The sequence below is a fragment of the Culex quinquefasciatus genome, chromosome 1, assembly GCF_015732765.1.
Source record: "Culex quinquefasciatus strain JHB chromosome 1, VPISU_Cqui_1.0_pri_paternal, whole genome shotgun sequence".
In the NCBI taxonomy this organism is placed as follows: Eukaryota; Metazoa; Arthropoda; class Insecta; order Diptera; family Culicidae; genus Culex; species Culex quinquefasciatus.
Window position 1 is genome coordinate 38797123 of NC_051861.1, and position 26750 is coordinate 38823872.

At 39.1% G+C, this 26750-nt stretch overlaps 2 protein-coding genes across 7 annotated transcripts in view; both read left to right on the forward strand.

The window, feature by feature from the left end:
* The window catches only part of LOC6037355 (tensin-1), a 447484-nt gene that overhangs the window by 31394 nt on the left and 389340 nt on the right, over positions 1–26750 (forward strand). The window lies entirely within an intron of this gene.
* LOC119769525 lies at positions 1505–4406 on the forward strand. The gene is made up of 4 exons (XM_038262344.1): positions 1505–3392; positions 3444–3525; positions 3701–3955; positions 4151–4406. Exons 1-4 carry the CDS (start codon positions 1505–1507, stop codon positions 4404–4406), a joined length of 2481 nt encoding a protein of 826 aa, XP_038118272.1.

The following is a 26750-nucleotide window of genomic DNA, read 5'->3' on the forward strand; positions in this document are numbered from 1 at the left end:
AATTGCTTTGAAGTCCCACAAATACCGAGTGTGTGCGAGCCCTGTGATGGGTGCTAATGAAATCTCCAAATTATCATCTATCGCCACCCTAATTACCCTCATTCAACGAACCCTAAAATGAGAAACGCACGTGCAGTAGCAGACCGCCCTTCCCCTTAATCTTAGCGTTGAGACATCTGCCGCGGTGGAGGTCGAACAGTTTGAATTCGGACTTTATATCAACTCCCCTCGGAAAATAACCTAATTATCATGTTTTGATATAAACAAATGAGATTTCCTGCAGCACAACAACAAAAAAAAGCCGCACGTTTTAATAACCTCGCTAATCAAACCAGTTCACGACGAAGTTTAGACCGCCCAGTTTAGGGTACAGTACGAACTCGATGGTTTGACAAAGTTTTTAAAGTTTGACGAAGTTTTCGTAATAACCAAACTTACAAAAAAGAAAAGAAAAAAAGAGTTGAGTAAATTCTCCTTCAAAATTCGCGTTTTTTTATATGGCTTACTAGAGAAAATAATATAGTTTAACTCAAAACTGACGAATTCCTCGTCTCAGTGTCCTAATGCAAACAATGATCGAGCTGGAGCTGTCACAGCCCTGCGGAATATGTTGGCTGACATATCGTGCGGTCAGTCAAAAAACCCGGTTAGAAGTCGCAACAAAAAACATTTGCCAGAAAGTGACAGCAGATCGGATGCAAACAAACCCGCACTCTTGTTATAAAATTTCAATTTTTTTGTATGAAACGTTATACAGCTTCCAACTCCTCAACCTCTCAAACTGCGTTACGTCACAGAAAAAAAAATGATGGTAATATTCATCAGGAAATGGTGACAGATTTTGTGTCGAAAAAAATGATTAATTTTACCCCAGAAAATGATGAATTTTCATCAGTTTTTGATGAATATTCATCAGGTTCACATTTTTACACATTTCTTATGTAATATTACTCAAAACAAGTGGTAATATTCAACCTACCAAATTTTCAACATTCCAAAATTCTACTTTTTTTTCTGTGTAGTAAAAGATAATATATAGAATATAGCAACCAAAAAATTCAGCAAAAAAAGACATACACTTTTCCATAACCTTCACTTATTTGATGACCGACCTCTACCATCACAAGCTGGACCTTATCACGACACCTTAGGGAAGGCGACCTATGAAATGTTAACGTTAACCGTAACATGCTAACATTAAGTTAAGAACACAAAAAAAAATTGAATTTTGGAATGTTGAAAATTTGGTAGGTTGAATATTACCTCTTTATTTGTGTAATATTACATAAAAAATGTGTAAAAATGTGAACCTGATGAATATTCATCAAAAACTGATGGAAATTCATCATTTTCTGGGCTAAAATTTATCATTTATTTTGCCACAAAATCTGTCACCATTTCCTGATGAATATTACCATCATTTTTTTCTGTGAAATAGCCACTGTACGACAAAGTCGCCAATTCTCTTCCTTTCAAGCCAGAAGCGTACTTCTGGACCGATTCGATGATTACGCTGTGCCAGATCAAGTCGCCGCCCTCGAGATGGAAGACATTCGTCGCGAACAGGGTTTCTGAGATTCAGCATCTCACTCGAGGCGGAATTTGGAATCACGTCCCAGGAACCGAGAACCCGGCTGACATAATCTCCCGCGGGATGACGCCAGCCCAGTTGCAGTACCAATCTCTCTGGTTCCATGGACCCTGCTGGTTAAAGCTGGACAAAGCGAACTGGCCACACGTTGAGCAAATCCGTGAAGAAGATCTCGACGCATCGCTCCTCGAAGAACGCAGCGTTGCTGCAGTGTTGCCAACGATCGAACCGAGTCACATCTTCAGCCTGAACTCGTCGCTCACACGTCTAGTACGTGGTGTTGCGTACGGTATTCGATTCCGCCACAACGCGAAGCAGGCTCACCAAAATTCGAAAAAGCTCGGACCGATCACAAGTGAGGAGTACGAGGATGCACTGAAGCGGTTGGTGCGCATCGCACAGCAGGAATGCTTTCAACAAGAGATCGCTGACCTGAAAAGAGGTCATCAAGTGCAGGACAACTCGAGGATTGCTGCACTGAACCCACAGTTGGTAGATGGTCTACTCTGTGTTGGCGGCCGGCTGCAGAACGCCAATGTCTCAGCGAGCCGAAAACATCCGTACATCCTGGATCATCGCCATCCTTTCACCGAGACTGTTATCGCTGACTACCACGTGAACCTGTACCACGCTGGACAGCAACTGCTGCTGTCAGCTTTGCGCGGAAGGTTTTGGCCGACTAGCGCCAGGAACGTGGTGCGCAAGGTGATTCATTCGTGCGTAAGCTGCTTTCGAGCTAGACCACGTGTCCAGAACCAACTGATGGCGGACCTCCCGCCCGAGCGAGTCAACCCTTGTTTCGCATTCCAAAGAGTTGGCGTTGACTATTGTGGTCCCTTCTATCTGGTTCACGGTCTGCGCCGTGGATCTCCGGTGAAATGTTTCGTCGCTATTTTTGTTTGCCTCGTCACTAAAGCGGTACACCTGGAGTTGGTGGCAAACCTGACCACAGAAGCGTTTCTAGCAGCACTCAAGAGATTCTCAGCCCGCCGCGGTAAACCCAAACTGATTAAGTGCGACAACGCAACAAACTTCGTGGGGGCTTCGAGAGAATTGAAGGAGCTGCACAGACTGTTCCTGAACCAAGAGTTCCAAGCGAGGGTGGTCGCGCAGACAGCAGCAGACCGCATTGAGTTCCAGTTCATCCCGGCGCGCACCCCGAACTTCGGTGGACTGTGGGAGTCCGCCGTAAAGTCGTTCAAGACGCTGCTGAAACGAACCGTTGGAGCTTGCAAGCTGTTCTACGACGAGATGCAGACAATCCTGACCCAAATCGAAGCGATCTTAAATTCAAGACCTCTGACCCCACTAAGCAACGACCCGAACGACTTTGAGGCCCTGACACCGGGACATTTCCTCATTCATCGTCCACTCGTGGCCATCCCAGAACCAGATCTGGATGGCATTCCGGAAAACCGACTTTCAGCGTGGCAAGCAGTTCAGCACTATGTGCAAACCCTGTGGAAGACGTGGACAACTCAATACCTCTCCGATCTCCACAATCGGACCAAATGGACCCAGCAGAAGGACAACATACGAGTCGGCACGATGGTGGTTTTGATGTGCGAAAACATCCCACCACTGAAGTGGCCCCTGGCACGTGTCACCGAGGTGCACCCAGGACAAGACGGACGTGTCCGAGTTGTCACCGTTCGAACTAAGGACGGCACATTCAAGCGAGGCGTATCTAAGATCTGCGTCCTCCCAATACGCGACAACACCGTACCATCTTCGCAGCAAGGGGGAGAACTAGCTTCTCCTCCACCGGCGGAGGCCGGGAGGCCTCCGCACTCCCAGTTAAGTTGTGTATTATTTCTCCATTCAAAAAGCTAACCGAGTTCTTTTTTGCCAGTCGTTCACGCCCACGCCCCCTCTGGTCCGTCCAAACCAGACCCGGCGAAGTCACGCAAGTCCAGTTGTCTCGTCCAAATGAGGTAAAAATGTGTCGTTTCGGTGTTGGTTGCATGCATGTTGCATTAAGGAGTAGCTACGCGCTACAGTCAGGTCATGGGTTAAGAAGAAAGGACGCCAAGCGTCAACGGTAGCCACAAGGGCACCCCACAGTCGGTATCGGAACTAAAAGCCACCCCCACCATTTGCTACTTTGAGGTACGATCGAATCTTCGACGGCGAGCCGAGACGGAGTGTACAATCCGTTCTCGAGGTCCGTGCAGCGGTCGTCAGCGAATCTGATCAATTCGCCAGGCGGTCACAACGCAGAACCTACGCAACAGAAGCCAGCAAGTCAACGGTCTACCAGCGAAGCACCAAGAAGTACGAGTTCCGAACCACACCAGCAGTAAGCAGAGCGTCGACGTCCGAGGACGTCCGCGGAGGCCACGGACGGTGGTCTCCGCAAACCAGGCAAGTCGTTTTATGTTGTGATTATAAAGGTAAAAAAGCACCCTCTCATTTCTGAGATAGCACGGCACGAAATGCGCGGATCAGCCCGCGTCACGAACCACGGCACTACGCCCCCGCAAGTAGCACACAATCTGAGCCGAGAGAGCAGTGCATCAGTTCGGTTGGAGCAGTCTAACCCCAGCAAGTACACCGCAGCAGTACAACCAGTCCCGAAGCGGTTACGCGTCGCAGCACGAGAACGCCAAGAAGAGCACCAGAAGAAGAAGAGAACAACAGCATCGAATCCCAACAGCAGCGCACACGATTACGATCGTCAAGATCCAGCAGCATGATCAGCATTGCGGTCAACAGTCGGCGTCGAAGCATGTACGAGCACGAGCAGCATACAGCGAGCAGCAGCATAATCCAGGTCGAAGTAGGCGGTCGGTGCAGCAGTCCAGTCAAGCGATGAGGTGTCCGTACGTGCGATTTGCAGCAGTCCGAGAGCAGAAGAAGACTGAGCCAATCTACAGTCCAGATAACAAAAGAACCCGTATCGTCCACAGAAGAACAATCTATGTACTCGTCCCAATCTTGACCCTGATTCTTTTGTGTTAGTATATAAGCCGATCGTGTTATAGTAGAAAGTAGGAATCAAAACAAAATTAGTGATAAGCTATCGAAGAGATCTCCCAGGATAGCTGTAGGAGGAAGAGAGAGAGAGTAGATGTTTTGAAACCTGGGAGCTTTCAAGGCGGCCGGTTATGTTGAAGCGAGTTAGGAGATAAATTTGTAAACCCTTTGAAACCCTTATTCCCCTTGCCCAAGCAGTACCTTCTCGCATCAGAGATCAGTTGTGATCTCTGATGCGAGAAGGTACTGCTTGGGCAAGGGGAATAAGGGTTTCAAAGGGTTTACAAATTTATCTCCTAACTCGCTTCAACAGCCACTGAATCCACTTTGTAGATACGGGCACGATACTCTCCATGGGTCATGAATAAAAAAAAATACTTCAAATATTTGATTTATAAAAAAAAAAAACTTTACCAAAACTGAGGCATATTTCCCCAAAATTTAGTTACCTTTTCCCAAATCTGAATTTTCCATCGCCTTCGAATAAATTTGATCAGATTTCATGATAACTAGATAATTTGAGAGCATTTTAATCAAAGTTATTGAAGTTTGTGCTAAATTTACCCAAATTTTATTTTATTTCTGCATAAATTAAAGTAAAAATTAAATGTGATTTCGTCAAAATTAGCTCAGGAATGAGTTTTGAGGCCATCGTCAGATTTGTGTGGGTTTAACTAAGTTTTTTGGTTACCTCTTAGTGAAATTCTGACGTAAATCTCGTTTTTGACTCGTTTCTTAGTTTTTGACATAACTGAGTAATTTTGAATGTGCGTGTGAGTGAATTTCATAAATTAACGAATCAACTTAAAACTTTACCTGTTTTACTCAATGCTTTTTCTTAGAGCTGAGTAATTTTTACTGAAGTTTTCTATGAATTTTCAGTTTAGTCAAAGTTTAGCCGAATGGTACAGTTTCTTATGAAGTCAATTATGGAGTTTTTTTTATTTTCGATCGTTTAGATTTTTTTTAGAAATGGAGGTATGAGAAAGGTTGATTCAATACATACAGTATGTCAAAAAAGTATTTACACCCCTTGGGCACTATGCACATTTTGTGATGAAACATGTAAAAAATTTAAAGTTTGACAAGAACCTAGTACTACGTTTTGTTCAGAAACTCATGCCAAACATTTTGCTACAAAAAGCTCATGAAAAGATGATTTCTATAAAAAGTTTTATAACAAATACTATTACGAAAATAAAAAAGGTGCAAAAAAAGTTTGTACACCTTTCGAAAAATTAACATAAATAATGTTATTTGTTGACAAATCACCATAAATCCAGTCTCCCAACTCCAAATAGGCATCCTTGACTGATTAAAAAAATAATTTGGATTGAATATAAAGTTTACTTACTACTTAGTATAAAAGTTTATATAACTCTGGAAATTCTATATAAAACTTATCTAAACTTGATTTTGCAAACTTTTAATTCAACTATATGTCAATATATTACCATAGAATTGCTAAATAAACATTTTGGAGAGGGTATAACACCGTTTTGGGGGTATTTGTATCGATAGAATAGATTTTTCGTTGGAATTTCGTACCAACCCGGAATTACGTCGTAGGAAAATCCGCCGGCATCCGAACCGGTCCACGATTCACAAGTCAACCTATGTGGAATCGGAAAGGGCATAAAATTTCCGATCTTTTGATACCCATACATCCAGGTTTTCTATAAAACCCACGTTTTTAAATACCTGGGCAAAAAGTAAGTTTGATCCACGAGAACAAAAATTACGAAATTCCATACATTTTGGAAGGTTGCTCAAACGAAACCATAACAACGTTTTTGCTTAGGTATTTAAAAACGTGGGTTTTATAGAAAACCTGGATGTATGGGTATCAAAAGATCGGAAATTTTATGCCCTTTCTGATGCCACATAGGTTGACTTGTGAATTGTGGACCGGTTCAGATGCCGGCGGATTTTCCGACGACGTAATTCCGGGTTTGTACGAAATTCCAACGAAAAATCTATTCTATCGATACAAATACCCCCAAAACGGTGTTATACCCTCTCCAAAATGTTTATTTAGCAATTCTATGGTAATATATTGACATATAGTTGAATTAAAAGTTTGCAAAATCAAGTTTAGATAAGTTTTATATAGAATTTCCAGAGTTATATAAACTTTTATACTAAGTAGTAAGTAAACTTTATATTCAATCCAAATTATTTTTTAATCAGTCAAGGATGCCTATTTGGAGTTGGGAGACTGGATTTATGGTGATTTGTCAACAAATAACATTATTTATGTTAATTTTTCGAAAGGTGTACAAACTTTTTGCACCTTTTTATTTTCGTAATAGTATTTGTTATAAAACTTTTATAGAAATCATCTTTTCATGAGCTTTTTGTAGCAAAATGTTTGGCATGAGTTTCTGAACAAAACGTAGTACTAGGTTCTTGTCAAACTTTAAATTTTTTACATGTTTCATCACAAAATGTGCATAGTGCCCAAGGGGTGTAAATACTTTTTTGACATACTGTATGAGTTATGATCTAAATTTACTTTTTTTTTGTTAAATTAATGTTTTTACAGTACATTGCTGCATTTTTTCCTAATCAATTCGGAACGATTTACAAAAATTAACAACCAACTCAAAATAAGCTTTTCCCTTACACACATATCGAAAATTACACACTGTTACCAGATGAACTCTGAAATTTACTCGCTTATTCTGTATTAGGTTTTACGCCGTGAAGTCATTTGACAGCTCGAGTGCACGAAGACCATGTACGTCGATTGTCGACGAATTTTCCCGAACAAAATCGACGACCGCATCGAACTGTGCCAAGTCCATGTAAACAGTGCACTCCTTCTAACCTTCAAATCGAGTCGGCGTAAAACCTAATTATTTTCACTATGATCCTATCATTAATGTGTTTTTGAAGAATTCTTTTAACTCATTTTTGGGTGAAATTCACACGTATGAGCGAGTGAAAATCACCCAGAGTTAAGTGGAATTTATCCAAAAGTGAGTGAAATTTACTCAAAATTGAACTAAAAAAAAGTATTCCAAACATTTACTGAGTATGTTTTGACGGTTTTGAAGAAATTTTAGAAATAAAAAAATCGAAATGAGTTACTTAAAATTAGCGTGTAAGAAAGATTAGTGATGCCAAATTCTATCATATCCTTGGAGATTCCATCCCAATATTGGCTGAAAATTCATATCGAAAAAAGTGATTTTTCTGTTTACCTTTTTTTGCTTTTTTTCTTTTGGTCGATCAAACAGTGCGCCCGTACACTGTGAATCGGCATTACACATTTTTCAGTTTTTTTTACACATTTGCATGGGACTTTTGAGTTTAACCAGGATAACACACTTCGTGTTACCAAAGTAATATGAATAATACTGATTCTGAGTGTTTGTTATCTGAACTTCCAAGATGGCGGCTTCTTCGCTACCCCCTGGTTTTTTTATTGTCATTTGAAAAATACACGATGACACAGTACACGCACATTCATGATCATTCAATTTTCGTCAAAACTGAACATACTCCGAAATGAGTACATGGAGCATATGTCAGATTTTAATTAATTTCACTCAGAGTGCTACGAAAATTGCGTGAAACACATCAGATTTGAGGAAATATAACTCAAGTCTGACAGATGCCCTAGCTACTCATATCCGAGTAGGTTTGGCTTCGACGAAAATTGAGTGATCTTGACTGTGCGTGATTTGAATTTGAAAGCAAGTTGACAGATCAAAAACTTTCAAACAAAGAGCTGTCAAACAAACGCGGTTTCCCTGTGAAAAGATTGCGTGTGAAGATGTTAGCACCCCTATCATTATAATCGCGGGACCACCATAAAACGATTCGTTAGTCGAGGGTGCAATTATTAAAAAAGGGAGAAAAAAAAAAAAAAACACATTATTAAAACATGCTCGACCATTATAAAATTTTATTAACAACACACACACGAACGAACAAAACACGACTCACACGCACATTATGTGCGCGGCATGGAAACAGATACAGAGGTGCCAAACTATGACTAAACTCGAGTATTAAACGACCTGGATTTCGACCCAAACATAACCTATTTTTTTGGGCTGCGCTCGGTCTTCGCGTGGACATTTAAAGGTTAGGTTTGAGAAACTGGTGCGAGGTTATACGCATCGCTCGTAATTTGGAGTGTGTTGTCTAGTCATATCTCCAGTGGTCTGACTAGGGCCTTTTTGTGGGGGAGGTAGGGTAAATATTATGTTTTTGATTGTGCGGGTTATGCGGTAGATGAGTTGCGTTTTTGGAAATTTTCGCCGTGAAAATGACTTGTGAAATATGCGTAGAGGAAGGAACCTTTGAGTTGATTGGATTGGTGCTGAATTTGGAACTCTTTCTTAGTGTTTTAGTCATATTTATTTAGTCAATCTGTTAAAATCGAATCTACTCAGAAATGAGTAAACAAGCATCTGTCAGATTTGTGTTTATTCAGAATTAAACGAAAATTGAGTGAATTTCATCCAGATCCAGATCTAGTCTAGATCTGAGTTATTCAAATCTGTCAGATGGCCAATTTACTACTTACTGAGTAATTTTGGTTTTGAAGAAAACTGAGTGATTTTAAATCAAGCAAAGTCGAAACAAACAGTCCATCCTGGTTGTTCTTTTTGACATTTATCACAATATTCACAGAATTGCTTCTTGACAGAAGTATTTTGTTTATGTTTACTGCTGTAACTTGTTGTGCTTTTTGTTATTGTTTACATTTTGCTGGAGGAACTGTTTGATGTAGGTATGAAAACTTTATCTATAAGACGTCTTTTTAAAAACGATATTTTTTAGATATTTTTCTAAATGTCTGTATCTATCTTGAGGTTTTTCACAAAAAACAGCATTCCAGCCGAAAAAGAACCTCGGCAAACACCACAAATGCCACATCCAGAGTCATGGTCAATTACTGTCAGCCTCAGAAGGAAAACATACAACGTGTCTCGCTCGGTTCCTCATTCCTCACTTTTATTTATCTTTCAATCAGTTGTAAATGTTGCCATTTTTGTGGTTAAACCACACGTCACGTGTTTCGCCCCCACACCGCTGTCAGGTTCAAGACACGTTGGTCGACCGCGAAAATTGACACCTTCCAAAGTTTTTGAATATTTCGGTGTTTGTTACTTTATATACAGTCACAGACACACGGACATGAGTTTAGGGCGACTCGAAACTCGAAATTGATTTTGACAGTGGCATATGCTTGTCTGTGAACCGCGTATTTACCCGCAAATGAGGAGAGACATCTGTTCAAGTACTTTGCAGCTTGTTTGCACGTAGGTGTCGCTGCTTGCCGGCTAATGTTAGGTCAAATTTTGACAGACGACCACGGTACCGGTATGAGGTGAATGTAAACAAACACGAGTCGAAATATCCGCGTGCTCATGGAATTTACAGTGCGTCCTACGTCATTTCGTAACGCACCTGTTCTGTCAGATAGATTAGGTAATCGATCTGTGGATTTAACTAGAAATTTTAAACTTTGGAGGAAACCCTGATCCTCTGAAGTGGTTAGAAGCTGAACGATGATCCGAATCTTAATCATTCCATTGTCCACCGACAGATGTCACACCGCTGGGGTCCGATCTCAACTTCCAGATCGTTAGCGATCGGTGCCACATCTCATAGCCCGACGACGCGACGTTCTGAGATCTTGGCGAATGCGCCACTCCAAGTTATTTCCAACTTATCAATAGTTATTTATTATTGCGATCGTCGGTTGTTTGTTGTACTCAGCGGTTTTTACTGCCAATTAAACGTACATTGAGTCAGACGAAGTTTACGTAATGATGATCTAGCCGGAGAGAGGGGAGCGATCGCGTCTGGTCGATCCGACGATCATCACCGCACAGGATGTGTCTTCCATGGTGGTTGTGAGGAATGTTCTCCTCTCCGTTGATTGGTGTGTGAGACCGTCGCAAGGTTGAAGTTTACTTTCGATTGGCACACACAGTCATTCGTAACAACACGTGAGTCAAGTGCAAGGTGAAATAGCTGCTCGCTGACGGCGGTGATGTTTTGAATTAATTGTATTCGAGATGACTGTATTTATAACTGGCTTGCGTTTCCGTCCCCTTCGTCACCCCACCTGTGTGTACGTGTTTGATTTATTACGGTGACAGGCTGTCACAGCTGAATTGACTCTGTGGTAGCCGGTTGGGCGGAAACTGAAGCTACTTTTTGCGACGTTGGAAGAAAACAGCAGTCGCTAAAGTAGCTTAATTGACTGTTGACAGTGGGTGACAAAATTGACAGAGTTCATTTGAGTTTTCACGTTATCATGTACTTACCAGAATACTGCAACATTTATATACTTGTACTTACCAGAATACCGGAACATTGACTCAGATAAGTCAATGAAAGCTTCTAGGTACTTGATTCTCACGTCCGTAATAGAGAAGCACATTCGCCTGAACTCGTTTCAACCACAGACAACAGACGTTTTGGCTCGATTCTTACCTTGTGTAAATCATTGCAGCGGTTTTTTAGTTGTGGCAATCCGTTTGTGGCGCTGCAGTCGCTTTGCTCTGACACATTGCCCGCTGTCAAAATATCGCTTTCCGCGTACTGTCATTTTCGTTTCGCCATAATTTTCGCGCTTGCAGCTGCTCGAGAAATGTGAGGCAACCAAAGTGGCCAACCTGGTTCCTGGACCGATTTTAGCACCGACGGTTGGAGGATCGCTTGAACTGGATATCCGGTGGGAGAAACTGACGTGCCGGGGGGAACATTCGAGATGACGACGAGGGTTCGCCGGAAGTGTCGGCACTAGAAAATGGTGTGGGTTTCGAGGGCGTTGAAGGGGTTGGTGTCTTGGAGGTGAGGGGTGAGATGATCGTGGTAGCTGGTTTGACGGTTCCGGAGATACTCTTCGGAATGCGGTCGTTCGGGCCAAAACGTTTACGAGGTTGGCCGCGATAGTAGCTCTTGCTGACGGCGCCGATGACTTTCACACTTTGTCGTTTCATAACGTGCTGTTTCTCCATCTTCGACAGTTCCGGATTGTTTCATTTCTGGTCCGGAACCATATTTTCTCCTCTAAGAAACGCTTGCCCATACTCCCGATTTCCACCGGGTCTCCTTCTCCTTTTCGCTCTCTTCTTTTAGTTTTGTTTATAAACATAACCAGCAAGAATTTGACAGCCTCAAGCGCGGTCTTGGGTGCTGTTTTTAAAAAAAGCATCAGGCTAGACTCTTTTTTATTATCGATAATTAAATGGAAAAAATACATCCATATGCTCGTAAATCGCGTTGATTAATTATTTAAGTAGATTTACTATAGCATAAAAACATAATCTTTACCTATTTACACGAGTATTTACATATTTTTTCGAAAAATTGAAATAATATATTTTTTATATATTTCTGGGTGATGCATTTTCAAACACACCTTCTCAGAAAACTATCATGGCTGCTTTAGAGAGTGGCAATAGGCTAACAGATGGCGCTAGTAGATTAGCAGGAGGAGGCAGCCATGTTTTTACACAAGATTTTTAAATTATTTTGTTCTAGCCGCTACGTCTGTTGTCTGTGTTTCAACTACTGTCATCAACTGGCTTTTTCATCCAAACAAGCAGTTAACCTCGAAAAGCAGTCGTTTGGCACTGTCCAACCCAATGTTACTCCAAACCAACTAGCCACCACCAAGTTTTATTGAGGTTTTATTGTAGCATCTTGATTGCTTAATAGTTTTATTTGGGCATTTACCGCAACCAACAAGCAAGAGCTAATAAATAGGTTCTAACAGGGTTTTATGCCTCGGACATAAAACCGGGTGGAAATAAAAGCCGACTGGCTTTCAATAAGGTTTTATGACAGTTTTAATAGAGGCTTGAAAACCAGATGGCAATGCCATGCTAAACGGTTTTATCGCATGCTTTGTTAAAACCTAGGGTGTTGTAGCTGTCAAGTGCCATTAGGCATGTAAAAAGCTCACTTAAAACCATAAGCTCCTAAAAGAGCATTTATCGCGGCCAAATAGCAGTGCATAAATATGGCGCTAAACGCGTGCTCTGATTGAATATGATTGACCGCCATCTTGATTGAAAGAAATAGAAAACTGAAAAATTTGATTTAAATTTGATGAAAACCCTCATTTATGCGGAATTTCTGATATGATTAATATAGCGATAGATGTTTAAAAATATTTTGAACATTTCTTTCAAAGAATTGCAATAACATATTTTTTAACATTAAACACTATGATTACAAAATATTGATTTTTGATGAAGCGAGTTGAAGTTTTTGGCTCTATCTCCCCTACATTTATCGATAAATTGCGAAATATGCTTTCAAATTATTTGGATTACCTCTAATATCTATTATTTATCATCGCCATTTTTGACAACCATCTCCATAATTTCATTTGGCAAGACGAAGGCTTATTTTTGCCAAAATAAAACCTATTTGGCATAAGACGTTTGAAGACGTATGAAATGTCATTTTTCCATAACTCCTGACTAGGTTTTAACAAAGGTTTTATCAAGGCTTTGAGGATGTTGTTAGGATTTAGTTGTAAAGCCTTGAACTCCTATGTAGGTTTTATAAATAGGCCGTAACAACCTTTTGCGGAGGTCCTTTTGGGTTTTAAGTGGGGTTTATCAAGGTTCTGGGGAGTTTGTTACGACTAAGTGGTTTTAATGTTGGTTTTGGCTGATAGGTTTTATAGCGGTTGTGACAACTTTGATAAAGCCTAAAATGTTACTTGGGAAACAATGTCCCCATATCTCGCCACCTGATACGACCAAGTGGCACCGATTCGCGCTAAATTCCCTCCGTCCTGGCGAGCTCCAGGTGATGAATTCTTATCGCGATAAATAAAATACCCATAGAATAAAATAAATCAACGGAACCGGCTGCTGCTGCTGTTGGTCAACTTCGCCAGCTTCAACAGCCTAAGAATTGCAGCAGCGTAGAGAACCGGTGAAAACCTGTCCTCAACTGGGGCCAATCGATGAGCGCGGAATGTGGCAATTGTCCTTTCAACAACGACTTGGAGGTATTTACCTCAACCCTTTCAGGGAGCATCTGTTGCGGTCCCACTAGAGAATTCTCGACCAGGCAGCCGAATTATTTATTTGCTCGTTTTTTCCTGGAATATTTATTGTTATTTTTGCGAAGCTCGTTGGTTGAATTTTAATCAACTCGCTATCAAATGGTACTCCCGAGACTCTACCTTAATCTGATGTCGTCACCCTAACCGACAATGTGACATTAAGTATAATTTATCGATGGGCAGCATCATAGAATTTCAAGCGTTGGACTCCTTTCGGATCGTTCAACCGTTCAAAATTAATTGTAAAATAATGACAAAAATAGTTCTCGGGCTTCCAAAAACCCCCACCAGATGTCACGCGACCCGTTCAAAAATACCACAAAAAGAAAGAAAAATACGACACTTTTATGTTATCAACGCATGGTATCTCCGAGGGTAGCATTTTTGCACATTCCGACTGAAAAAGGGCATCCAACGTTTTTTTCTCCTCAACATAACCTCCAAAAGGAGCACCAGAGTTGTGCAGTGCAAGTTGATACGATGCTTTATGAATGGGACGACACGGTCGGTCAGTGAGAAACGCGTTGGATGCTGAAGCAAAAAAAGGAGCTACGTGCCAATCGGTGTTGGAAAGAGATGAAAGGCAAAACAAAACAATTTTCATTCAAGAAATTCCTGTTGGGAGGCAGAACGTGTCGTGTGTGGTAGTGCTGGAAAGATGGATGGAGTGTTAATCTGTAAGTTGAAGAGTTGGAGCAGAATCGAAAACTTGAAACTGTAACAGAAACTGAAACAGAAACTGAAACAGAAGCAGAAGCAGAAGCAGAAACTGAAACAGAAACAGAAACAGAAACTGAAACAGAAACTGAAACTGAAACAGAAGCTGAAACAGAAACTGAATCAGAAACTGAAACAGAAACTAAAACAGAAACAAATTGACAGTTAAACAGATTGACAGTTTGACAGATTGACAGCACTACACTACACTTTTACAGAAACACCTTTTCACTTCAAATGATTGTGAATTGTGGCAAGGAGTACCATGATGTCTACGTCCGTCATAGAGAAGTAGTACTCGGATTTATAGCATAATCGTTAACATGGCTGGAAATGCCTTAAAATTGCATCCACTTCACTTCCTTCAACATCACATTTTTTCTGCAACAAAGCAGCGTGTTTTTCGCGGCTCCTTCTGACCACCATGAAAAATTCAATTTGGTTTTTAATTTATTTATTCTCTTATCCAGCGACGCACGCAGCACTGACAGGCTGCCATCCTCCAGCTACTCTTAAAAAAAGATGGCAGCAGCTTCTCATTTCGGACATAGACCTCGGGAAGCCAATCTGCGTCGTCGTCGTTGAGGGATAATTAAATTTCATTGCCCAGCTGCGTTGGAGTTTCTGTAAAGTTGAAAGCTCGAAAATGATTACATTCCCCTCCTACTCTAGGAAACGGGGAATCCTCCGTCCAATCCAAGGCCAGCGCCTTCCGAAGTCCAGGTGGTCTACCGTGTTACAGTTGACGAGCTGTCCCGAGTTTCGCTCAAACAAACCACTTCAATTAGCCGCGTGCGGCATTATGATTCATCCCTAATCGATTTTATTAAATCGCCGCCGACGATCACAACAAATCATAACGTTTCCAAAGGGGAGGCAGACCGACTGATCTAATGAAAGCAATCATCGACTGGGTACACCGCGATCTACGCCGATCAATAGAGCTCTGGGGGTTCCGACTCAATCTGCATACTTTGTGCTGGTTGGTGGTTCGGGGGTTTTTGAGCACGACCACAATGCTGCCCTTTGTCGAGATGATGTCTAATTTCTCGCGAGATCAACCGGGCCAAGATACGATTCTCGCGGATTTCCAAATCCATTCAGCGCGGCGATCGGAATCGGATTATCGTGGGCCGCAACAATCCACTTATTATTGTGTGTTGTACGGACTATTATGATCGCCGTCGTCGTCGTCGTGTGCCATACTGCTTGTCGGATCTTCGACGGGTTGAAAAGGCTTTTCAGCGATTTTGAAAAACACGCTGAATCATGCCAACCGCAGGTTTAGAGAACGTCCTAGGGTAAACACTTGACGCGGGTTAGATCCGGGAGGTACTCGGAATTGTCACAACAATGAGGTTATGTATTGTGTACGTAAAGTGCGCTATTGACAACCCTTTTTTGGGTAGACACTTGCTTTCAAAAGAACAACACTACTCTTCGACGAGCTTTGGCTAAGTTGACAGCTAGCTACTTGACTGTTTTGACAGCAACAAACCATAATCCCATGCAGCAAAAGTGCTTAAAACACAAAAACTGCTCATTTTTACGCAAGCGTGCACAGGTGACAGTTCAAAGGGTTCTCGCTCTGCGGTGCAGGGTGATGCTTGAGTTGGTTAATTGCTGCAAACACCGGCGTCGTTGCCGCCGGTGTATCTAATCAGTCATAATTGAATTGTTTTAGCGATAGAGAGACGCGAAGGGCGACCTTCAAAACCAGCGCTCGGAAACCCTAGAATTATGCACAATTAGACGCGATCAAACACACGTGTGTGTGTGTGTATAGGATCGGTTTTGTCCGACAGATTTATCGCACTTGTTTGCAAGTGACAGCAGCGTAATGCAGTTGCGCGAGTTAGTCACGGTGCAGTTGGTTGATAGCTTTGAAAAGACAGTATCTTTACACTCCGATTGATAATTGCTTAATTGTGCTCTGAGCAGAACTGGGTGAAGTGCACATAGTGCAACAATAAACCCCTCGGGAATTTATTTACGTAAATTTATAAACAAATATTAATTCAAATCGAATCATTCAGTGATAACAAAATGACAAGTGTCACCTGGGTTTAAAAACTTAAATTGACTAGGTCACAAAACTGCAATAATTATAAGCTATCATGAGTCTATTTCTATACACCCAAACGTCGAAAGCAGCATAAAGTGACAAGTTTAAAAATAGCGCATCTATTGACAGTTTAAAATATTTGGTTCGATTTGCTTTGAATGTATCCAGGTTTTTAAGCGAAGATGGCGTTCGAATGTTGAACGTCCGAAATGTCAAAATCGCGCAGTAGCACCAACATTAGAAAAAAAAATGCGGCTGTCATGCCATGGCACACTTTTTTCGTAATGTTGGTACCACTGCGTGATTTTGACATTTCGGGCGTTCACCATTCAAACGCCATTTTCGCTTAAAAAGCTGGATTGGTGATTACAGGAGAAATCCACATAACACAGATCTGTGTAAAAAAATTACACAGATTGTTGAATATGTTCAAGCTGTCAAAACTGTGTTGTTTGATAACACAGATCTGTGTAAAAAGTTACACAGATTCTCGATTAGCTTTCGTTTCAAATCTGGGTAAAAACCCGTAAAAGTTAAGATGGCGACTTTAATGCAGTTCTGAGAACTTGGTAAGTTTTTTCTCGTGATTTTTTCAATGAAGTATTGTTAAATTGTCTTCGATGTCCTCCTTAGTGTGCTGCTACAGCGCCAATCTCGCCCGCTGCGAAACCATCCGCACCAGTTATCCAGAGGAAGTGTTCCGGATACAACACGCCTTATGCCTCATCGAAAAGAAAAAGTGGCAGAAGGGCCAAATAATATTGTTTTTATATTTTTAAATAAATTTATTAAGCATAAATCCTCATACTTGAGCTAATTAATAACGCCTTACTTACTTTATAATTAAAAGTATATCCAGAAGCAATTCAAAACACCTGTAAAATTTCTACCAAGTTTCTGTGTAAAATTTTACACAGAATCTTGGTAATATTTTACCTAGTGGCAAACAAACACTTTGACAGCTCTGAGTGCGGCACTCAGTGCGGGACTAGCCCTCAAACGAACGTACCAACAGATTCAGTGTATTACCGGTTTTGGGCAATCTGTGTCAAATTTTACACAGATCTGTGTTATGTGGATTTTGCGTGTAGTAGGCGTTTGAACTTTCACTCCATATTTTATTTTTGTTGTTTCTTGTTGCTACTGACGTCTGATTTAAGGTGGTATTGCACTTCATCAAACCGTATGTAAAACATGTTTTATGTTTGATTGTTAGCGATCCTTCGTTGTAGCTCTGATGATATAGAAGGTGATGCAAATGACGGATATCATAAATTCTATTCACGTGCTGTAACAATTTTCATCAGCGTGCTCACTGCAGGGTTGCCAGATTTTCAGAAATGATTAAATATCGATACTTGAAATGTTTTATGAAATATTTTTATGGCGCCTTTTTACAGCACATAAAATGAAAGTAGAATCCAGTGCAATCTGTCAAATCTCGCATCTGTCAAATCAGTGACACACCATTACTTGCATTAAATCATGCTGTCAAATGTCTTTGCAAAAAACCTCGCACCAACACTTTAATTTCCACACAATCCAACGGTGTCCAGCCACTATCTCAACGCAACATTATCGTGCCCAATCAGTTTGCGACAAATCTATGCTCCATTCCATCTATCCGTGTGCCACACAGCATATCTAGCCGCAATCAGGACCGTGAGTTTGATATTCAAATTAGGCTCTCGTCTACCCTACAACGTGAGGCTGATGTTTGCTCAGAAAGATTTTTGTGCGTGTAACCGAACTGATTTTATCGGACACTCAAAAATAAACACACGTAGATGCTACGCGAAAAATCACTTAACCCCAATTTTCCCCTCCATAGGTCCGTTTTACGTGACACACGTAAAAATAATGTGAAAGTGTACCGGCAAAAAAATACTTCACGTTGATGCTACGTGAAAAACCTTATAGTATTTTTCCACTAGGTTTATTCATGTAGCTTTGATGTGTTTTGAAATGTAACTCCAACGAACCCACTCGAGTGCGCCAAATTTCTACGTGATTATTTTAGTATGAAAATTGACGGCGTACGGTGAAGACCTGCTGCCGGACTGTTCCAGTAAATTTTCTTTAAAAATGAAAAAAGTTGGTAAGTAATGTTATGTTTAATTTGGTTCTTTTTTGAATAATTGTTGTTATTTCAGAAACCGGTCTCTGGTAGAACAATTTCCTTTCCCTGTGGCCTCTGGAATTCGATCCGGTGCCAACATTATCGACCTGAAGGACTCCTAAAAGGCAATCCTGGTTTCTTCAGACGGAATGGCCATCAAGTTCGGTGCTACCGTGGCGACACCACCGGAACTGCCACGGACGTGGCATCGCCGGGTGTATCCTGGAGATGTGGTAATGGAGCTGGTGTTCGTTTTAAATCTGATAATCTACACCGGGTGCTTTGCGGTCATCCTCATGCCGGCCATGACAAGTTTGATGCCCTCGCGTGTGACGCTAAAGAGCAGGAGCAGCAGTTAAACGTAGTCCACAAGGCCAAAGAATCCACCAATCGTAGATCAACGGTGAGAAGACCAAGGTCAAGCCCATCGTCGTGGTATTTTTTGTTTGGAAGCATAATATAAGAAGTGATCTGCGTTGCATCGGTGAGATTGTTCTGAAATAAATTATGTATTGATAAATAGTTTGAATAAAATAATTTAAAACATAAGTGTACTTTCATTTTATTTACATTCGAAAAAAGAATTTAATAACCTCGGAAATAACCTCCTAAAACTAAAAAAAAATCATCTAACGTTTACTACAACAAACATGTACAAATCATCGGATGATTTATATAGCTTTTACGTGTGAAACACATAGAAACAACGTGAAATGATCTGGCCAAACAAATTTCATTTCTACTAGCGTCACCTCGTAGAAGTTACGTGAAAACTCTAGTGGAAAAATACCACATAGCTTTTCACGTAACTTCAATGTGAATGTTTTTTTGAGTGGACCATTTTGCCGGCGGTGACGTGCAACAGATTTTTACTTTATATCGCTTGAACATGATAAATTTTGTGCGGCGCTGATAAGGGAGGGGAAAGTCTGGGTACTTGAATGTAATGCAACGTAGTAAGGGGTTGAAATTTGCATTTTGGAGCAGTGACTGGGGGTTGATGGTTTCAGTGTGTAGCTTTAAGAGCGAGTTTTTCACCAATGTGTAACAGGTCGTATCGAGGTGCTCCGATTTGGATGAAACTTTCAGCGTTTGTTTGTCTATACATGAGATGAACTCATGCCAAATATGAGCCCTCTACGACAAAAGGAAGTGGGGTAAAACGGGCATTGAAGTTTGAGGTTCAAAAAACCTAAAAAATCTTAAAATTGCTCGCATTTCCGTAAAACTTCATCAATTCCAACTCTCTTAGATGCATTCGAAAGGTCTTTTGAAGCACTTCAAAATGTGCCATAGACATCCAGGATTGGTTCGACTTTTTCTCTTAGCTTTTGCAAATTTCTGTCAAAAATTGTTTTTTTAAACCTTAATATCTTTTTGCAACAGCCTCAAACACCCATACTCCCATAGGTCAAAAGATAGGTAATTACATGGACTATAAGCCTACGGTGTTAACTTTTTGGCCAATCGCAGTTTTTCTCATAGTTTCTCGATTTTTCTAGAACAAACATTTTACAACGTTAGTTTTTGCCCTGTAGGCCGCCATAGCGGCACTTTTTGGTCTCAATTTTGTCATATTCGGAATCCTCGGACAATTTCACGTAAGTTAGAAGTATTGGAGTTGAAAATTTGATTGGAAAAATTGCCATTTAGAATGAATTAAAATATTTTTTAACAATTTGTTGGATTAGGTGTAAAACAGGTTTTCGCCTACTTGATACAGCATTTGACGGTATTGATCACAGGGTAAATAAGATCGATTTCTTTTTTCAAAAATGTTTCATTTAATTATTTTTTAAATCAAATTTACAACTCCAATACTTCTAACTTACGTGAAATTGTCCGAGGATTCCGAATATGACAAAATTGAGACCAAAAAGTGCCGCTATGGCGGCCTGCAGGGCAAAAACTAACGTTGTAAAATGTTTGCTATAGAAAAATCTAAAAACTATGAGAAAAACTGCGATTGGCCAAAAAGTTAACACCGTAGGCTTATAGTCCATGTAATTACCTATCTTTTGACCGATGGGAGTATGAGTGTTGGAGGCTGTTGCAAAAAGATATAAAGGTTTAAAAAAAACAATTTTTGACAGTAATTTGCAAAAGCTAAGAGAAAAAGTCGAACCAATCCTGGATGTCTATAGCACATTTAGAAGTGCTTCAAAAGACCTTTCGAATGCATCTAAGAGAGTTGGAATTGATGAAGTTTTACGGAAATGCGAGCAATTTTAAGATTTTTTAGGTTTTTTGAACCTCAAACTTCAGTGCCCGTTTTACCCTACTTCCCTTTGTGGTAGAGAGCTCATATTTGACATGAGTTCATCTCATGCATAGACAAACAAACGCTGATAGTTTCATCCAAATCGGAGCAACTCGATACGACCTCTAGAACAAACCGAGCAATATTTACAAATACTGCCTCTTAAGTTGAACGCAACGCAGTTCTGGCCAAGTTCTGGCGTAGTTGAGTTGGTCTCAGTGAAAACAAACGCTATATTCAGCTAAACCATCAGTTTGAAATATTTTGAATATTATATGGAATTTACACGATAAAGAAAATCTCTTCCAAACTTTCAAAACAACATCAGTGTGCAAACGATGTTATTATAACTATATCTGTTTGAGGTGAAAAGTCATCGATTGTGATTGGACACTCAATAATATTTTAACTGAATGAATGTACATGGAAAAGAAAACTGAATAGATATAAAAAATAACTATATCTGTTATCATCTCTAGCATCACCAGATTGATTTGGGGTGTACCCCATTTGGCATAATGGACATTTGGCATAACGGGTTTTTAAGAAGGACGTTTGGCATAATTGGTCCAATACATCAGGGACGTTTGGCATAATGGACATTTGGCATAATGGACGTTTGGCATAATTGGTCCAATACATCAGGGACGTTTGGCATAATGGACATTTGGCATAATGGACGTTTGGCATAACTCGTTCAAAAACCATCAAGGACGTTTGGCATAATGGACATTTGGCATAATGGACGTTTGGCATAACTCGTTCAAAACCCATCTAAGACGTTTGGTATAATGGACGTTGGGCATAATTATTACTAAATTTTATTTTTGTTTTATTTTATAAGTACTTCTCATTTTTACGAATGAAAATGTATTGTTTATTTGCCTTTTTTATACAACTTTCAGAGATTCTATTAGTTTTTTCGAAAAGCTAGGTATCTCTTTATGTTTTCCCCAACAGTAAATTGTTTCCTTTTTGAATAATTCACAATAAATCTTTTTAATGAAATTTTGACATTTTTATTGAAAATTTAGTTTAAAGAAGGAAATATCTCTTGTTAGCTTTACATTTTCCCCTTTCAATATAATTAGCAATAATATTTTTTGAATAACATTTTCCCTTTTATATGAAATTCAACTTAATGATGAAAAAACCTCTTCAAATTTTGAGCTGTTATAATGCAATTTTCCCTTCTTTTGATCATAATTTAACTTGAAGAAGGAAAAATCTCTAAATAAATCCACAGTTCTAGATGACCGAGAGAATTATGCCCTCGAATTTCAAGAAAAAGTTCATCCTTCAAAACAAAAATTGTTGTCTACGGGAATTGAACCAAGAACCTTTAATAGAATAACTCAATAACTAAACTGTCTTGGCCACAACAGCTTGGTGACACAAGAGTAGTCAGATGTCGATGTATGACCCATGTTGCAATAAAGTTGTGTATGCAATTTTATCTTCTTGTTTTTATTTAAAACTAATCTTAAAGAAGAGAAAATTGTTTAAAAAATTAATTGCTAATTAAATTGATTTTTTGAATAGAGGTTGGTGAAAAACATAAAAATAATGCGATTGTCAAACATTTGAAGAGTGGCAAAATGTGAATCTTTAAAGATACCGTAAACTGGGGTGATTTTGATAGCCCGGGGTGACTTTGATAGGTTTTTCAAATGCCCGTCAAATTAGTATCTAAACATTTTGGAGAATTTTAAGTATGTAAGCATTAAGGGATAGCTTATTATCGAACATATATGCAAAAATGTGACTGTTACATTGGATGTATCAAAATTAGTGGCCAAATCAAATTTCTATCAATGTCACCTCGGGTTATCAAAGTCACCCCAGTTTACGGTACTTTTCCTTCTATAAGTTTAATTTTATATAAATGAAGGGAAAATTTCATAAACAAAGGCAATTGTCAAGTACCGTAAACTGGGGTCAATCGGGACACATGGGGTGAATTGGGATAGCAGTTTTAACCATGTTGGAGCAAAATATTTTGATTTTTCTGGTTGGTTTCGGTTAGAACAGACTCAGACCAACAAAATGTGTACATCCATTTCCAAATTTAAAAGCTCTAAGTGCTCTAAAAACTGCTGTCCCTATTCAAACTGATGTCCTGATTCACCCCAGATTACGGTATTCAAAACGTATTTTTTATGAGATTTTCCCTTCTAAACGTTGAATTTAAACTAAAAGAAGGGAAAATTTTATAACAACTCATTTGCTAAATATTTAAAGAAAGAAAAATGAACATCCCTTATTAAGGTTGAATATCAAAGAAGGGAAAATTGCATAAAAAAAACAATAATTGCAAAATATTAAAAAAAAAACAAAAACTGCACATCTTTTGAGAGATTTTACCTTCTTTTTGTTTTAAAATTAAAGAAGAGAAAATTGCTTTAACAATATTAATTGCATTTCTTTAAAGAAGAGCAAATGTACATACATTCTTCAGGTTGAATTCAAAAAAGGAGGGAAAAGGGAAAAAAGTGTAAAATCTTTATTGCAAAATATTTAAAGACTGGCAAAACTTACATCTCTTTGTTAGTTGAATTTAAAATAAAAGAAAGAAAAAAATAATAAAAAAAAAAATCTTAATTTTATATAGACACATTCTAAAAAATAATTTTAAATAATTTTATGAAAAAAATGCATTATAAAGCTTTTAAAGTGAAACTAACTGTTTAGAAAATAGGAAAAAAGCAATAAGTTATTATTCTTTACAAAAAATTATACTTATTTAACAAAACAAAAAAAAACTAGCAATAATTATGCCAAACGTCCATTATGCCAAACGTCCTTGATAGTTTTTGAACGAGTTATGCCAAACGTCCATTATGCCAAATGTCCATTATGCCAAACGTCCTTGATAGTTTTTGAACGAGTTATGCCAAACGTCCATTATGCCAAATGTCCATTATGCCAAACGTCCCTGATGTATTGGACCAATTATGCCAAACGTCCATTATGCCAAACGTCCTTCTTGAAAACCCGTTATGCCAAATGTCCATTATGCCAAATGGGGTACACCCATTGATTTGTTTTCCCAATGCAATTAGGTTTTACAGCGTGACGTCACGAGCGCACACGCACACACATTTTTACAGAGACACACGTGCAAAAAAGTAAACAGTGCAGCCAAGCTGTCAAATTTCTAACCTCAAAACCGAGTCGGCGCAAAACCTAATGCATTGCATTGCAACGTTTGTAAACATTGGACTGACGTTTTACATGCAGATTGAATTAACTTCCAAAAATGTAACAAAAGAAAAAAAAAGATTAAATTTTTATGAAAATATTGTAACCTGATAAGATTTATTTTTAATTTTGTTACACTTAAATTTTCAAATCTTTATGAGTTTTATTGTTTGAAAAACAGTTCAATAGGGCGAACCTGCATTTGTAAACAAGCAGTCTATCCCTGTTGCTCAAGTAACAGTTCACGTTAACTGAGAAGGAGATAGACTGCCTGTTTACAAACGCAGATTCGCCCTATTGAACTGTTACAGTCATCCCACATATTCGGAACAACCACAAATTCGGAACACTTTTGTGGTAATTTGTCAATAGAATGCAAAATGCAACTTTTCTGCCGACCCTGCTATGTTTAAGGCCTTTATTTGGACATTCTCTTGCTATTTCACCAGTAAAAGTAATACTTTTCAAACAAAAACTGCATTTCAAGACTATTTTATCCAGAGCAGCAAAATACTGCCTCCAAATTGCCCGTTCCATGATTGTGGGATGTTATTGTGTCTCCCACAATTGTGGAACACCTGAATTTAACTGATATTTTCCCAAAAAAGTTATCAGACCATTCATTAAACATCACTAACCATGAGTTCTATTGGTTTCAGAGTGCAATTTGCACTTTAAGTCATTATTTTGCAAAAAAAAATGTAGGGGAGAGTGGGGAGACTTGATCCCCGGGGAGACTTGATCCCAAGCCTGTATCTCGTCAGCATGTGGGTAAAACAATTAGCTTTGTTCTAGAAAGTTGTGCGAAATTGATTAAAACTCATTGTAGAAAACAAAGAAAAAAATTAAAAAAAATTTAGATTGAGTTACACACATTTTTCTAAGAAGTGCTGCAAAAAACTTCCAAGAGATCTTTTTTCTTTGTTTTGATAAGTATAGAAAACACTCAAAAATTATTCAAAAAAATATTTTTTATACATGAATTGTTTGATAAACCTATCAACTCCAAAACCCTTACGCATTTGACTTTAAATTTATCGTCATACTATTTTTACAATAAATTGTTTAAAAAAGTGCGTTTAGGGAGACTTGATCCTTGCATTTTTACAGTCACTGGAATCAGCCTCAAGATTAAATAATTGGGCTGGGTTTTCGTACATAGTTTTCTTTAGTATAGTTGTATATAACTTACTGCAGTTTGAACCATTTTTCAAAAGTTTTGTAAATAAAAATTACCAGCTTTTATAAACATGCTCAATTTTGGCCTAAAAAAGAAAATTTTATGTTTTTAAATATTTTGCAAGCTAAACTTGTTACATTTTGAACACAAACGTTCAGGTTTAATGTGAAATTGCTGTGACTTATAGAAAATTAAAAGTTTGGATGAATAAGAAACATTTTGCTTAAGATTTCTTCAAAATGTTGAAAGGGGATCAAGTTACCCCCAACATTTTGAAAATGCCGGTTTAAAATATTTTTAAAACGCTTGGCATGATTCGAAGAGTTTATCTGATGAAATACCCTTATCAGCCAAACATAGTTGAATGTTTAAGCTTTCAATTCATGCAAAAAGATCATAGTTTTGTGAGAAATTGACAGAGTTATGTGCGATACAAAAAAAGGGGATCAAGTCTCCCCACTCTCCCCTACAACTGGAGAGAAAAAAAAGTTTGTTTTCATCGTAAGAAAAAAGTGTTCCGAATTTGTGGATTTCAATGGTCAATGTTTTTCTTCGAAAACTTGATATAAATCGTAAAAATGTACAGCCGGTCTATACATCAATCGAAAGATCGCAAGAAAAGCTTTCACATGCAGTGTTCAATTATCGATTTTATATGATTTATTGAACATTGGCCGAATATGAGGGATGAGTGTACTACGGAATTGTAGGAAATGTGAGATTGCAAGAAGGTTTTTTTAATTAAATGTATTTTTATTGAACATTCTTATAAAAATTACATTTCATTTACATTTTAAGTGGTATGGCTTAATGCTCTTCATCTTTGTTGTGCTTTTCGTTTTATTATTAAATGTTCACATTCATTTATTTTTTGCAAAATGTTGTTTTGTTTGGCACCCATATTACAAATTTCAATCATTCAAAATAGAACAAAAATATATTCTAAATTGTTGATGAAGTTGATCAAAATATAGTAATGAAGCCCGGGTTTTGCCGAGAAACCCTTCTCGGCTGTGAAAGCTTTCCTCACTGTCGTCAGCAGGAAAACAACGTTTAGCACTCGCTAAACGATTTTCGTTTCCCATTTAGCTCGCTTTCCAGTGACAGTTTTATTGAGTGTTTCCTCGTTTCGTTTACTGGAAGTTTTTTTTCCGTCTTCTTCTTTTCATTTATTTCTGATGCTTCAAGTTGAAGTGTTCAGCTCAGCAGCTCGGAGTTTTACCAAAGTGCTCCCGCTCAAAGATTGATTGTGGGAAAATTATGTTCGCTGCTGTGAGCATTGCTCTCCCTCGGCTCCACTCTACATGATTTATGATCCACTAAAATTAAGGTAGACTAGACGGAAAAGGGCAACCCAATAAAGTTCGCACCGAAATCGTCGACTTCGTGGTCCGTTTGAGGCAATGTGAAGTGCTGCCGATCGAATTTCGCTCCCAAAAAAGACAAACAAATTGTTTTTGAAACAAACGACAAAATTGTGCGTGACAGCGCCGGGCATGGTCATGATCTGCCCCAAGTCCCCCCAACCAAGTTCAGCCCTTTCCCAGACTACTTCAGAAGTGGCGTGCGTGGGTGGTTGACTC